This window comes from Penicillium atrosanguineum (assembly GCF_028827265.1).
Source record: "Penicillium atrosanguineum strain IBT 20685 chromosome Unknown utg000007l_segment0_segment0, whole genome shotgun sequence".
NCBI classification, from domain to species: Eukaryota; Fungi; Ascomycota; class Eurotiomycetes; order Eurotiales; family Aspergillaceae; genus Penicillium; species Penicillium atrosanguineum.
The window spans coordinates 59,902-73,369 of NW_026623139.1; the positions used below are offsets into that span (position 1 = coordinate 59,902).

The 13,468-nt window shown below is 53.0% G+C and overlaps 6 protein-coding genes across 6 annotated transcripts; 2 read left to right on the forward strand and 4 right to left on the reverse strand.

Annotated features, from left to right (window-relative positions):
• Positions 1-1,183: 1,183 nt before the first annotated feature.
• On the reverse strand, positions 1,184-2,753 carry N7443_008210 (putative amino acid transporter; the record flags this gene model as incomplete). Its single annotated transcript, XM_056888266.1, has 2 exons — positions 1,184-1,243; positions 1,305-2,753. 2 exons carry the CDS (start codon positions 2,751-2,753, stop codon positions 1,184-1,186), a joined length of 1,509 nt encoding a protein of 502 aa, XP_056737568.1.
• Positions 2,754-4,109: 1,356 nt separating this feature from the next.
• On the reverse strand, positions 4,110-4,925 carry N7443_008211 (uncharacterized protein; the record flags this gene model as incomplete). The annotated part of the gene is made up of 1 exon (XM_056888267.1): positions 4,110-4,925. The coding sequence occupies one exon, from the start codon at positions 4,923-4,925 to the stop codon at positions 4,110-4,112; it is 816 nt and encodes a 271-aa protein (XP_056737569.1).
• Positions 4,926-5,221: 296 nt separating this feature from the next.
• On the reverse strand, positions 5,222-6,728 carry N7443_008212 (uncharacterized protein; the record flags this gene model as incomplete). Its single annotated transcript, XM_056888268.1, is given in 5 exon segments — positions 5,222-5,365; positions 5,381-5,484; positions 5,532-5,774; positions 5,841-6,321; positions 6,405-6,728. The coding sequence occupies 5 exon segments, from the start codon at positions 6,726-6,728 to the stop codon at positions 5,222-5,224; spliced, it is 1,296 nt and encodes a 431-aa protein (XP_056737570.1).
• A 473-nt stretch (positions 6,729-7,201) lies between these two features.
• On the forward strand, positions 7,202-8,188 carry N7443_008213 (dihydrodipicolinate synthase family protein; the record flags this gene model as incomplete). Its single annotated transcript, XM_056888269.1, has 1 exon — positions 7,202-8,188. One exon carries the CDS (start codon positions 7,202-7,204, stop codon positions 8,186-8,188), a length of 987 nt encoding a protein of 328 aa, XP_056737571.1.
• A 688-nt stretch (positions 8,189-8,876) lies between these two features.
• Positions 8,877-10,202, reverse strand: N7443_008214 (alpha/beta hydrolase family protein; the record flags this gene model as incomplete). Its single annotated transcript, XM_056888270.1, has 1 exon — positions 8,877-10,202. The coding sequence occupies one exon, from the start codon at positions 10,200-10,202 to the stop codon at positions 8,877-8,879; it is 1,326 nt and encodes a 441-aa protein (XP_056737572.1).
• Positions 10,203-11,086: 884 nt separating this feature from the next.
• On the forward strand, positions 11,087-12,968 carry N7443_008215 (Ytp1 family protein; the record flags this gene model as incomplete). The annotated part of the gene is made up of 3 exons (XM_056888271.1): positions 11,087-11,348; positions 11,398-12,716; positions 12,771-12,968. 3 exons carry the CDS (start codon positions 11,087-11,089, stop codon positions 12,966-12,968), a joined length of 1,779 nt encoding a protein of 592 aa, XP_056737573.1.
• Positions 12,969-13,468: the final 500 nt, after the last annotated feature.

Genomic DNA, 13,468 nt, shown 5'->3' on the forward strand with positions numbered 1-13,468 from the left:
ATCCACCGGGTAGTTGGTGTCGGCAGAAGATCCGATCTGTCCGTGATTTTGACTCTCACAACCTTCATCGGAGCTTTGATGAGAAGCTGGGGTATGCGGAACATTACTGGTATTTGCATTAGTTGTTGACGGTAGCTCCGAAGCCTGATGCTCAGGGGACCGGTGATTCGGCGTTTCGTCTGTTGGGGAAGATATGATGCCACCAGACTTTCGAAACCACATCCCCCGCTCATGCTGTTTCTGATGCCGTCGCAACAAGTCATATCGAACAAATCGTTTCGGGCTCGGCTTACATTGATAGATTTGTTAGGGTCGATCTACCAAGTTCCAGTCTCTGTCAAGGCAGAAGCTGAAACGTTCTCTAGTGCATACTCACGTTTGAATCAATGACGTGACAGATGCTCTGGGCAGAGGTATCGTTTCTTCCAGCCCGACTGCGTGCACATATACTCGCGGGCCGTGGATTTGGCGTGATTTTGTTCTCGTGACTGTGCAAAGGGGCGGGATAGGCACGAGGCGCGGAGGTCGGGGTTGCCGGTAATCGGGACACTAACACTGCTTATCATGAAATTGGAACGGTCCGGGTCCTAGTGCGGGTTGTATAGCTCTGTCGAATGAAACTGACAGATATCACCCCTGCGCGTGACTTCTCCAATAATAGCCCTTACATCCTCGGGCGTGCTCGATCCTGAGTGATCCTGGACGATTCTATGCGACACCGACCAGCGCTGATCGCACGTCCACGTGGGCGGGGGTGTTTCATGCTTCCAAAGTGATGGGCTGGGTCGCCATAGATAGTCTAGGTGCCGTTCACACCCACGGGGACAGAATGCCCCCAGACATGATCAGGCCATGCGAGCTGCGTCGACTTCGAACCCCGTGAAAAGATTGTTAGGCACTCAGAGAAAGATGCTTGTGAAGCTGCGGGAAGCGCAAATCGCGGAAATCTACATTGAGAAAAAGACCATAGTTGCTTGAAAAAAGTATACATAAGTAAACAGAATGCTATATATACAAAGTCCGCAGGACCATGGCCAGCGTGGGGTATATCTATGTTGACAATGCAATGCAGCCTCTATATCACGTCCTGCGTCATATGGATGGATCCACTGTTTATGGTCGGCCGCATGTCAGCTTGCGATTTCTCTAGGACCGCCGGCGCACGCCCAGATGGGTTGAGCGATTACTCCGGCGCCGCACACGTGAAGACGCCGCGCACGGAGCCAGTCTTGTAGTTGTTGATCTATAAAAAAAGGGCATGGTTAGCAATCGGTCTCTGCACACGTCACCAAGATAAGTCTTACAATGTCATCAATACTAGAATAGGTTCCTCCGACCAGAGTGATCATGCCAATAATAAAGATGAAGGCGTTGATCACGGTCAACAGGAGGTTCATGGGCTCGAGCCAGCTGCCTTTGCGGATCAACAAAAACCACATCACCGCGGGGAAGTAGAAAGTGAAGCCAGAGATAAAGAGTGCCGACGAAATCGACAGCAAATCAGAGAAGAAAGGAATGACTTCGGCGATCACGAAGGCGATGACCGTGGCGCCCGTAATAACCGCAATCCAGGTCACCCAACCCATTGTAGTGTTGATAAACCGGATCGGGGAGTTGGCAAAGATGCGACCGTGAATCAGGCGACCAAACACCACCGTGTTGATCGACCCACTGATGAAGATGACTGGGAGGGCCACCCCGTACGCAACCCGACTCAACAAGGTACCCGCCGATGTCAAGGCCGGGCTCGACACATCCTGGCCCACGAAGGCGTAGACCAGGGCACCGGTCACAGTGTACACGAAGATTTCCGTGAGGCCCAGGGCCCAGATCGACTTGACAAAGTCTCTCGGGGTGTGCATTTCGTCCATGAAGGAGAATTGGCACATAGCAAAGCTGTAGGCGAAAATAATGTTGGACACGGCAATAAAGGCATCGGTGAAGGTCAGGTTGTCCTTGGGCCATGCGGACCACGGCACGGCGGCGAGTCCTCCGGGTGCGTTGGTGGAGGAGACACCAGTCCCAATGATGGTGATACCAATGGCGATGATGATGGATGCGAAGTCGACGTAGCCCAGAATGGCGACTTCGGTGAAACTGGGAGGAATGGCCAAGAGTAATAAGATGATGGCGGATACCACGGCAAAGACCACGGAACAGACGTTACTCTCAGTGATGTTCATGAAGGCAATGGTTCCCGTCAGACAATGAGAACCGGTTAACAAGATCAGTTGCAGGGCCAGCATCAAATTGACCAGCTCATATCCACAGTGGCCTCCAATCACGCGACCCCGCTCAGCGAAGTTGGCGACTCGGGGGAAGATGGGTTTGATTATGCGGATCAGTAAGGCGGCAGTGCGGTCTCCCATCAGGCGACCGGCATCGGCGTAGTTGGCAACCTGCGGGAAGGCGAGCTTGACCTGCCCGACGATGTAGCTTGTATAGATGGCGATCAGACCGAGCCCCACGCTGCAAATGACGCCGGCAACCATGCCCAGAGTGGCGAAGGTGGAGGGAATGGACAGACTGCCCAGCGCGATGGCCTCCACGATGAGCACAACGGTGAGTCGCTTCCATCCCAGACGACTAAACCTCTTGATTCCGTGATCGTACACAGCGCGCTCGGTCTCACTCATCTCGCCCAGCATGTCGCCTTCGAACGCCGGAGGTGCGGCGTACACCTTCTCGCCATCCGCCTCGATGATCTTGCCGCTTTCGGCATCGGGGCTGTGAGAGAGGTCTTCGTAGCCCATGATGAGACGGGGGTGGAAGGGGAATGGGGGTTAGAGAAGGGCAGAGAAGGAGGAGGGGGAGGAAGAGTATGGGATCATCTGAACTATAAAGGAAAGTGCGAACACCTTCTTGATCCGGCGTTATCAGAGGCAACAGGGCGAACCGGGCAGATCGATGCCAAATGGGTGAATTCGTAATTCGTTGACTAAAGAGGCGTCTCCAACACGTGGAGTACGACGCTGCTCCACTTTGAGAACCGCCCAACGAGATGCCCGAATGCATCAGAGCCACCCACTCTGTGCACCCTGACTGCGTCCTGAGTGCATCCTGCGACGCCCGGTTGACCCAGTTGACCCGCGCCCCGATAAGAAGGTTCGGGTCCTTAGGTAAAAGAAATGCCGCATTGGTCCGTTCGAGGGTCTACGGCATTGCTATGGAGCATTTCCCCCGCGTCTGGTGATTGCGGGGGAAATGGATGGAAAGGGGGACGGGGAAAGACATGTATCGGATGGAAGATAGAGCATGGACTGTAGGATAGAAGATGCAGGATGACGAGTAGATAGAGACAGACAAGCATCACGCCACAAGCGTAGTCCAAACCCTGCGCCGGGCGATCCGAGAGGCTTTGCGAGGTGGCCTGGTCACGTGCTCACCGCAAACAGATGACTGTTATCTCATCCCATCTCTAATGGGAGAGATCTCCTATCTCATACCGCATATCGCCCCTCTATCCTTATCTCCCTATCTGCGTACACGACTTCTTGGCTCCCTTCTTGGCTCCACGACTTTTGTCTCATCATCCCGTCTTCCAATCTCACTTGTTCTCCACGGGCCTCGAACAGCCCAGTTCGAAAAAGTTAATCTGCTCGTTTCCAGGGGTTGCTAGACCGCCACCAGCGCCATCGGTAGTCGAACGGGCCGCGCCAAGATGTACAGACATGGTTGCCGCGTGTGATTCGTCTTACCGGCTGTGGCGGCTCCCCCTTGAATTCTCGTGTCGCTCGCCTGGTTTGACTTGGTGGCTGGTGGCTTTGGGGTACCGCGTCGGGCTATGGACGCATGGAAGTCTAAATCCAAACGTCTAGATCACCGAAAGTGGACTCGCATTGAGGAATCGCGAGGCAGGACAAGGTGGCTGCCCAGGCACGGTCTCCAAGGCACGACCTCGGCTTCACTGCGCGGTGCCTTAATTGCTCGGATCAAGAAACCAAGGTCTAAATGTACAATTGTTACGACTTTCCTTCCCATCACAGTCACAACACTGATTATCCCATTCAATCCCGAAGATGCATGAAACATCGATGCCATCGATGCAATCGATCGTCGTCTCGGAAGGGTCCGGAACTCTCTTTGGGACTTTCCCAACCTAACTAACTTTATCCCCGCAGTTGATTGAAAATCCGCGTGGTGTATGCGAGCCTCAACCCGGCCCTCCTCGCGTTGCGGGCGCTGCCGTGTCCAACCCGAGTGATCGAGCTAGCCACGTCGAGTCCATGTCGCACTGCGTCGAGCAGACGGGCCCGGATGAGTGCCAGCTGTACTCCTTGTCCCCGATGTCCCATCAGAGTGCTATCTAAATACAGGTGGGCCACTTGCCCCTCTGCCGTCGCCATCGTCGCCATCGCAGCCGTGCCTGCGATTTCATCATTCACAAACGCGAAGTACAGGGTGCTGTCCTTTCTCCGGGTTGCGATCGATGCCAGCGCCCGGAGCAGCTCATGGGTGCGGCCATTGGTCTGAAAGCCCGCAGCGGAGGCTTCGATGAACCTTCCTGCCTCGTCGGCTGTGGCCCGTCGCACCAACACGGTAGGACCGGTAGAGCAGGGTGCCATGTCTGCAAACATGGCTTGCTTCAAGTCACACCAGTGGGTCACCAGTGTGGCCGTTTCAACGTATCCGCGAGAGACTAGGAATTCGGAAACGGACGGTTGTGCAAACGGACTCAGATGGATCTCGGGTTTGAGTCCGACTATTGCGAAGACGGACTCAAGTTCTTTCAAGTCAGCATCGGCTAACGCACCCTCCTCCCCGCACCCAACCACTCGGTTCAATTTGCCTCCAAAAGCTGGGAGCGTTCGTATGGTGATTCCACCCTTGGGCACAGACTGGATAAGAATCTCATGGTCGGGATAGAGCTCTTTGCAGACCTCCGCTTGGCGACGCATGTGAAGCAGCTCTGCACATTCGCACATATGTGCTGTGTGTGGTTCAATCATTATTTTAGGAGGCGTCATAGCGATCGCGCTGCCTCCGGTAAGTGTTTGCCGTAGAGATAGATCTACACGAGTGCGGCTCGGGTGATACAATCACGCAAGATGTTGGTTTACTGAGGCATTCGAGCCTCCATGACTCGGAGGAGCTAGTCTGATGACTCACAGCCAACACCATATCGATTACATATGATTGGATGATGTTTGTTCCTCGCTCTATTGGTTGAATTGGTTATGAGAGCAAAATCTCATATCGAGCCCGTCGACCTCAAAAGGCGTCACTTCTTTACATCCTGCAGGCACTGGGCAATCGAGCGAGCAACATATTCCACATTTCCCTCGTTCAGGCCTGCGATCGAAATTCGAGAATTATCCGCCATATAAATATGATATTTTTCTTTCACGCGCCATGTCAGTATAATCTAATGCTTTTGGACAATTGAAGACAGACCTCTCAGTCTCAGAACAATCTCGAGGGACAAGCCCAAGAATCCAAACATCCCGGATTGTCGAATCAAATGCTCCCAAGCACCAGGGGCCCCTGTATTGTGTAAGCAAATATCGATTTCTTGAGGCAGTCACACTCACCGAGAGAGACTAAATGGTCGTAGAGAGCGTTCCTCATCGACCGGATTCGGTCACTCATAGTGATCATGTCAGCGTACCACATCTTCTTCAAATCATCCCGTCCTAGAATCTGGCTTGCAATCCTTGCTCCGAAAGCCGGTGGGTTCGACACTTCGGATCGTTGCAGCATCTCAAGCATAGACTGGGTGTTCACGGCTATCTGCTTCGATTTATTGGCAAGAAGAAAGCACCCGACTCTCTCGCCTATTATCAGGGCTTAGTCTTTCGTCTATTATGAAGGGCATATCTCATAGAATCTCTGCAACGCACCGTAGAGTCCCATGTTCTTTGCAAAGGACACACAAATCCCGGCCTCCATGTTCATTTCCCCGATGAAAAGACGAATTGCAAACGCATCCTCGTCGAGATTTCCAGAGTTGAATCCCAAATACGCCGCATCGAAAAGCGGGAATAGATTTCTTGCCTTCATAAGATGCGCGATTTGGCGCCAATGTTCTTCACTCGGATCAAGGCCAGTCGGATTGTGGGCACAGGCGTGGAGAATGACCACGGAGTTTGGCTCTGCCCGCTCTAGTGTGGAGTAGTATGATTCAATATCCATGTCGTTTCTTTCATGGTCATAGTACTTGAAACTTTCACAGGGGAATCCTAGAGAGCCAAACACCTGATGATGGTTGGACCACGTAGGCTCCGGTATGTACACCTTCGGGGGGCTTTTCTGACAAGCCCTCAATAAGAGACCGGCAAGATGTAATGCGCCAGTGCCCGATAGGCTCTGACATGTTGCTACCTGGACGTGTTTCAGAAGTGATTAGTTCATTGACATTTTGACTGCGTGTCAAATTCTAGGATCAGGATAGTTTTGTTCAGTACCTTATTTCCGAGTTCCGCTGAAAGCTCTGCACCCAAGACAAGCCTAGCTGTCGCCTGCTGAAACTTCAAAAGGCCCACAATGGGAAGGTATTCATGGTTCAACCCTTGTTCGAAGAGACTCTCGCGGGCTTTCTTGACGGAGGGGAGAACCCACGGTCGTCCGTCGGCGTCGCGATAAGTTCCTTGTCCCAGGTTCACTTTTTGCGGAGACAAATCCTCTTGATACTGAGCTGTCAGCGCAAAGATCGCATCCGCGGGTATGAAGCGTGCTTGATCAAAACGGGACTCTGTGCTTGATGCCGTCGGCATCGTGCTAGCAGCCATTCTGCGAGTATTGGGAGTGATTCTCGAAACCTGACGATAGTACAGCATCGTTTATTGTATCTTCGTTCTTATCGATGGGTTTAACACCAAATCCTCAAGGTCGCTTTGGTTGGAGGAGATCGGAGGAAGAGTCCGAAATCTCGGAAGCTAGGCCGAAGTATACATTCGGTATGTCGACTGTGCTATTGTCACGAATCAGACTGGCATTATCGGGACTTCTCCGAAGTTGTCGGTCATTTCTAGCTTTATCAAGCATGTAGAACCATCGGGTTGTCTGACCGAATGTCGTGGTAGCTCCACTCTCGTGGATGATCGGGAGCCCGACCCGAGATAATAGCAACCATAGTCAAACCACTAAGATGTCACCGAGCTACCCCTCCCCCTCCGTTCCGCGGGGTCTATGGAGGGGATTTAAAGAGGTAGCGATCACTTTCCAGTGTTCTCACAATCGTTATCTATCTTGAAATTCTACAATGGGATCTCACACAGTCTCAGCTCAACCACATGTTCCTCCGGCAGGAGTGTGGTGTCCTGCCGTCACTCTTTTTCATCATGAGACGGACAGCTTAGATCTCGAGTCGCAGTCGCAATATTTTCGCTACCTCTCGCAGACTGGACTGGCCGGTCTAGTGATTCTGGGAACCAACTCTGAGGCATTCCTACTGACTCGCGAAGAGCGCTCTCAGCTCATCTCAACCGCACGTGCCGCAGTCGGCCCCAACTTTCCCCTCATGGCGGGTGTCGGGGCACACTCAACCAAACAGACCCTTGAGTTCGCCCGGGATGCTGCTGCAGCCGGTGCCAACTATTTGCTCGTCCTTCCTCCGGCATACTTTGGCAAAGCCACGAGTATGGCCGTGGTGAAACGCTTCTTCTCAGAGGTTGCAGCTAAAGCTCCGCTGCCCGTGGTGGTATATAACTTCCCAGGTGTGTGTAATGGAGTTGATATGGACTCAGAGACTATCGCTACGATCGTGCGGGAATCAGCCGCCTCTCAACCCAATGGCCGGTCAAACGTGGTCGGCGTGAAGCTGACGTGCGGCTCAGTCGGCAAGATCACACGCCTGGGGGCAACATTTACCCCGCAAGAATTTGCGACATTTGGCGGACAATCTGATTTTCTCGTCGGTGGCTTAGCTGCTGGTAGCGTGGGATGTATCGCAGCCTTTGCCAACGTGTTCCCTAAGACTGCATCACGGATCTATGCGCTGTATCAGAAGGGTCAATTGGAAGAAGCACTGCATCTCCAGCAGAAAGCAGCCCTAGCCGAGAGCCCCATCAAGAGCGGCATCGCTTCAACCAAGTATGCAGTTGCCTGCTATTCGGCCCCATCGGCGGGGATCCAGGGAGCCGAGGAGAAGTTGCTACCTCGTCATCCGTATGAGGGTGTTGGCGAGTCAGTCAAAAGATCTGTTCGAGAAGTGATGGCTGAAGTGGCAGGCATTGAGAAGAGTCTGTAATTAGTACGACGCTGAACCTTTTTTCCTGCAAGAACAACAAAACAGAAAATTTTGAATACACTTTAGATTATAATCATCTACGTCTTCTAAATACTATTATCCGGTAGGAGACCGCAAAAAGAGTAAAGATTGGGGGGGGGGGGGGGGGGGGGGGGGCTCGCCCATGCCATGCAATACCATATAGAAGCCAAATATCGCTGCCTCTCTGGGCAAAGGATGAAAACGAGCTTCTTGCTATTTGCCTCTCATTCCGCCTTGCCCACGTATCCACACTTTGCACTGGATAGCCAGCCGAACATTGCCTGAAGCAGCGCCGAGATTTCCGAAATTGAAGTGGATGAAGCAGAGATGGAGCTCGGAAATGATTGATGATATAGGAGGTTGGCGGGAACCGGGAGGCTGCGCGAATACGCCCGGCTGTTGGGCCAAATATGTCAGACCGCGCGGCAAAGTGTCCAATACGCTATGGGATTTGGGTGCTATCAAAAACTCCGGGGAGACAGAAATCAGTGACCACTATTGTATGGGAACCAAAATGAACCGGAATGGTAATATCAAACTCGCTAACTAAAACTATGGAAATTGACAATTTTGAAGGACATGCTGACAATGATCAATATGCACTTTTATGTAAGGTGTCTGATATTGATGTCGTAAGATAGCATCTTCATCATACTGAGCACTAATCTCAGTGGCCATAGCCCGCATTGCCCAAAGTCTTGTTCAACCACGCATGGATCGTCCTCGAAAGCTCCTGCCCAGCACCAGTCTGGCAATGAAATCCAGCAACCCCCTTGAAAGTATGCAGAGTAGCCCAGTGGCCTAGCGCGTCCGCCACCTGCTTCGGCTGTCCAACATAGCTACTCTCCAGCTCGGCATCACCGACAAACACAGGCATCTTGATCTTGTCAATGAAAGTCTTCACGTTGTACTGCTTGATCTGGGTGAAGAAGTCAGAGGGCGAGTGCGTGTGGAACGCCCACAGCCCTTGGTCGATGCCCCAGGCGGCGCCAGTGGGGAGTTTCCCGGCCTCCCGAGCTGAGAGGACAATGTCGTCGAATTGCGTGTAGTTGCCCGCCTCGTAAATTTCGAGCATTTCAGACGATAGCTCCCTTTTGTATGCAACGTAGTTGTCCCAGACGCCGTCGATGAAGACCGCTGCGGACAGGCGGGGCTCGAAGGCTGCGGCACGGGCAGCCAGGTAGCCGCCGAATGAGTTGCCGACGAGGACAAGACGGTTCTCGTCGACGACGTGCTTCTTCTCTGAGAGAACGTAATCCACGACGGGGATGGCGACCTTCTCCCAGTCGGGGATGAAACCAAGGCTCTGGTCACGGCGCACAGTCGGTTGGCCCGGGCCTTCGTAGGTGATACAATTCCATCCTCGGTCCAGGGCGGGCGCGACGAAGTTATGGTAGGAGTCCTCCTGCGCAGCGTCGAAGCCGTTCCCGATGATCAACGTCGGCAGCTTGTCGTGCTTGCTCTCGGAAGCAGAGTACCAGATGGCGTCGACAGTGAAGTTGCCCTTGGTAGCTGGAATGCGGATGCGCTTGCCAGGAATAGGCAAAGCAGCTATCCCCTTGTTGAACGCCTCAGTCTGCTCAGCCCACAGGCTGTTGATGAGCGGATTGCTCCAATTGCGGTGGAGGTAGCCGTCAGCCTTGCGGAAATACGACGCCACAGAGAACCACGTGTCCCTGACATTAAGAGGGTCGTAGGCATTCTCTGGGTCTTCAGCCTGAGCCTTGGTGTCGTTGGCGAGCTTATAGAAGACCTCGCTGAATGACGTCATGTTTCCGGCTTTGATATCTTTGGCTGCACCAAGAATAGGCCCGACGTCGCCTCCTGCGGTGATGGACTCGCCGAGAGGAGTCAGCAAGTCGAAGTTCATTGTTGAGTCATTGCTTAACAGCAGTATGGAGCTGTTAGCGGTGCTGTACGCCGCAGACGCTTCACCGGAATACAGCAGAGCGGCCAAAAGTGGGCCGGTATAGGCGGAGGAATGTAGTTTCATGGCGAGTTATGAGTGAAAAGAAAACCGTAGACTGTAAGGAAAGCCTGATGGCTTGGTCGTGAATTACCTGTTGTTTTTGAGTGATTTCTCTAGTTTCTTGTCTTCCATCTCTTCTTCTTATACTTTCCCCTTCTCTTAGACGTAGGAGGCGATCAGGGTCCAAGTCATCTCGAAGAAACGTGCTACGTAATTAGGCCCTTGCCAGGCTACAACGTATATAGTATTCGTTTTGCCACGAGGTCTTTCTCATTGGTCATGCCCACGAGCAACCAGCTCACTGCCGTAACCCGGCTGTGCCGCATTCGCTGTTTGGGCGAGATTTCGCTGCTTGGAGCGAAGTTATAGCGTCACATATAACCAAGCTGAGCTCTGGACCATTGTGTTGCCACGCACGGCGCTTGTCTTAATCCCTCCCTGTGCGGATCATTAGAAATCGGTTCCGGCAAATCTTTCTTTTTTGGGTTTAATTGTATTTTTGATCTAGTAGCTTGCATTAATTCGGTGCTTCGCTCCTTACGCCCCGCTGGACTCCCGACCCTCTTATACCTCAGCATCTCTCTGCCTTCCGGTATAAGACTTGCCTCTCAGACCTATACAATTCCAGTCCAGTCCACCTTCCCACCAACACCGCCAGTCTGGGTAGTCGCATGAGCTCGACCTTGGTTGAAGCATATCCAAATATCCGGGTCTGGAGCAAGAAAGGCAAAAGAATCCTGAAAAGCCAGACCTTGCTACTTCCGGGACCTGACAGCGTCGTTACGTCGCAATTCTAGAGAGCTTCGACCTTTCGTGCCGATTGAGTTCTGCCTCCATTTGTCCTCTCGGAATTACCGTGATCTTCACAGAATAGTTCACGCGATCTTTGCCATTGTCATCTGGGCCTCATGCGACAGTTAGCTACTCGAGCTGCATTTGCGGCAATTTTCCTCGCGTTGCTTGCGATCGCGCACGGTGACGATGAATCGATAAGCATGGACATAAGAATGAGTATGGACATGCACGAAACCCCCAACGCATCCTCCTCAACGTCACTCATCTCGCCGAACATCCCCTGCGATGGCTACTTTGCCTGTGGCAAGCACTCCAGTACCATCATGGCGCACATTGCGCTCATGGTCCTGAGCTGGTGCTTAGTTCTTCCTCCAGGTAAGCGATTCTCCGGTCAAGTATTCGAATCGTGATTAACCCTCGACAGCGGTCATGCTCAGCATTGTGCGCTCGCGACTTGCGCTCCCGTCACAATTCCTGTTCCTGGTCTTGAATGCCTTCGGTCTGGTCCTCGGAGCCATCTATAACACCCAGACACCCGATCTGTACGAGAACAATGCTCACCACAAGATTGGCTGGATCGCGACATGGGTCATCAGCACTCAGGTCATCCTGGCCTTGATCTTCCTGTATGCCGGCCGTGGTATGCCAAAGTCGCAGTCGACCTCATTTGAGCGCGCCGCGTTCTTGCCTGTCACCACAAACGAGCACGAGAGCGCTTGCCCGACAGGCGCGATGCATGGGTACGGCTGGTCTCGCGACAGCGGTCAGGGAACCGACCTTGGCTCATCTATCCACAGCCTTGGATCACCATCCTGTATATCGCAAGATGAGTTGGAGTGTTTCGAAATGCCAGAGGAGTCCCCGATGCCTTCTGGCCTGCGCGGCTGGTTCCATAGCTCCGTTGTCGATCGCTTTCTCTCGAAACACGTGCCGGGAATGGCCTCAAACCGTGTCCTGCGCATTTTCAATGGCGCATACAACGTGATTGACCGGATTATCCTGCCGTTTGGCTGCGTCGCCATTTTGACCGGCGCGGTCACCTACGGGGGTATTTTCCGGGACAAGGACATCTTCAACGGCCTGGCGCATTTCATCAAAGGTGGAATCTTCTTCTGGTATGGAATCCTCACACTCGGCCGCTTTATTGGAGCCTGGGCGGACTTAGGTTGGGCCTGGAACAAGAAACCCCCGGCGTCAGTCGTCGGCTGGAAGGCCACAGTTCCTTCGGGTGAGTTTGTGGAGTCGTTCGTTATCTGGCTGTATGGTATCACCAATGTTTTCCTGGAGCACCTGTCAAATTCTGGTGGTGCATGGTCTGCGGCTGATATGGAGCATGTCTCTATTTCCGTCATGTTCTTTGGTGGTGGTTTGGTTGGCATGCTGCTCGAATCCCAGCGCATTCGTGACGCTCTCAATAGCACTCTCTTTCGCTTCCCTTCCCATGACTCTCGCGACGAAAACTGGCAGCCTCCCAGGTCGCAGGGCGTGCCCCTCAACCCGATGCCGGCTCTGATCATCCTGCTTCTTGGCACGATGATGGGATCGCACCACCAAGATAGCATGACATCGACCATGGTGCACAAGCAGTGGGGTAATTTGCTTGTCGGCTTCGCGCTCGCTCGTGGAATGACTTATGTCCTCCTTTTCTTGCGCCCGCCAAGTTCTTACCTCCCCTCTCGCCCTCCTACAGAGATCGTGTCTGGCTTCTGTCTCATCGCTGGTGGGGTCGTCTTCATGCTGAGTGTAAGTTGTTTTGGGGCACGATTATGGTTTCGACTAACAGTTGTTACCGGACAGACCCGCAACGTTATCGAGACCATGGAATTTTACAAACTGGACGCCATGTTCACCTTTACGGTTGCAATGGGCTTCACGGCCTTCGTTATGTGCCTAGTAATCCTGAACATCGTGCTCAAGGCGTGGGCGGTGAAGAGCGAGCAGCAGCCGCAGCTGAACGGAAGCTTTGTCCTGGAAAGTCAGGTCACATCCTCGTAATTTTAATAGGGTTTGATTGAAACACCCGCGGCGAATCTATTGAAGGGCTGTTTAACCCACGATGGGCCACCGAAACCCAACCAAGCGTTGAAGTTGACAATGTCTTGCGGGCTTGAACTCGCTGGACACATCAGATGGGCCGCTGAACGAGTTTAGCCACTGCTATTTTTTGGGGCATAAAAAACGCAGCCAATGGTAAGCCCTTGTAGCAGCTCAAATGCAAGCCCCAGATCTATTGATAGATTGATTTCCTCGTTTTGACGTAGTCCTTGTCAGCTCCCCTGTAGACCAGGGCACTCTGGTCGACTCCTCATTACAGCAGACGAAACCGGGGCCGCGCGGCTCGTAACAAGACTCGGCACTGTTCAATAGCCATCGCACCTTGAGCACGGTGGGAATCTCAGCGCCCGCAGGCATCATCTAGAGGCAGGAACAGATCGCGGCTTCTATCCTCCCACTGCAATCGGAAGCGCCGGGCTGGATCCTGACGATGATCCCCT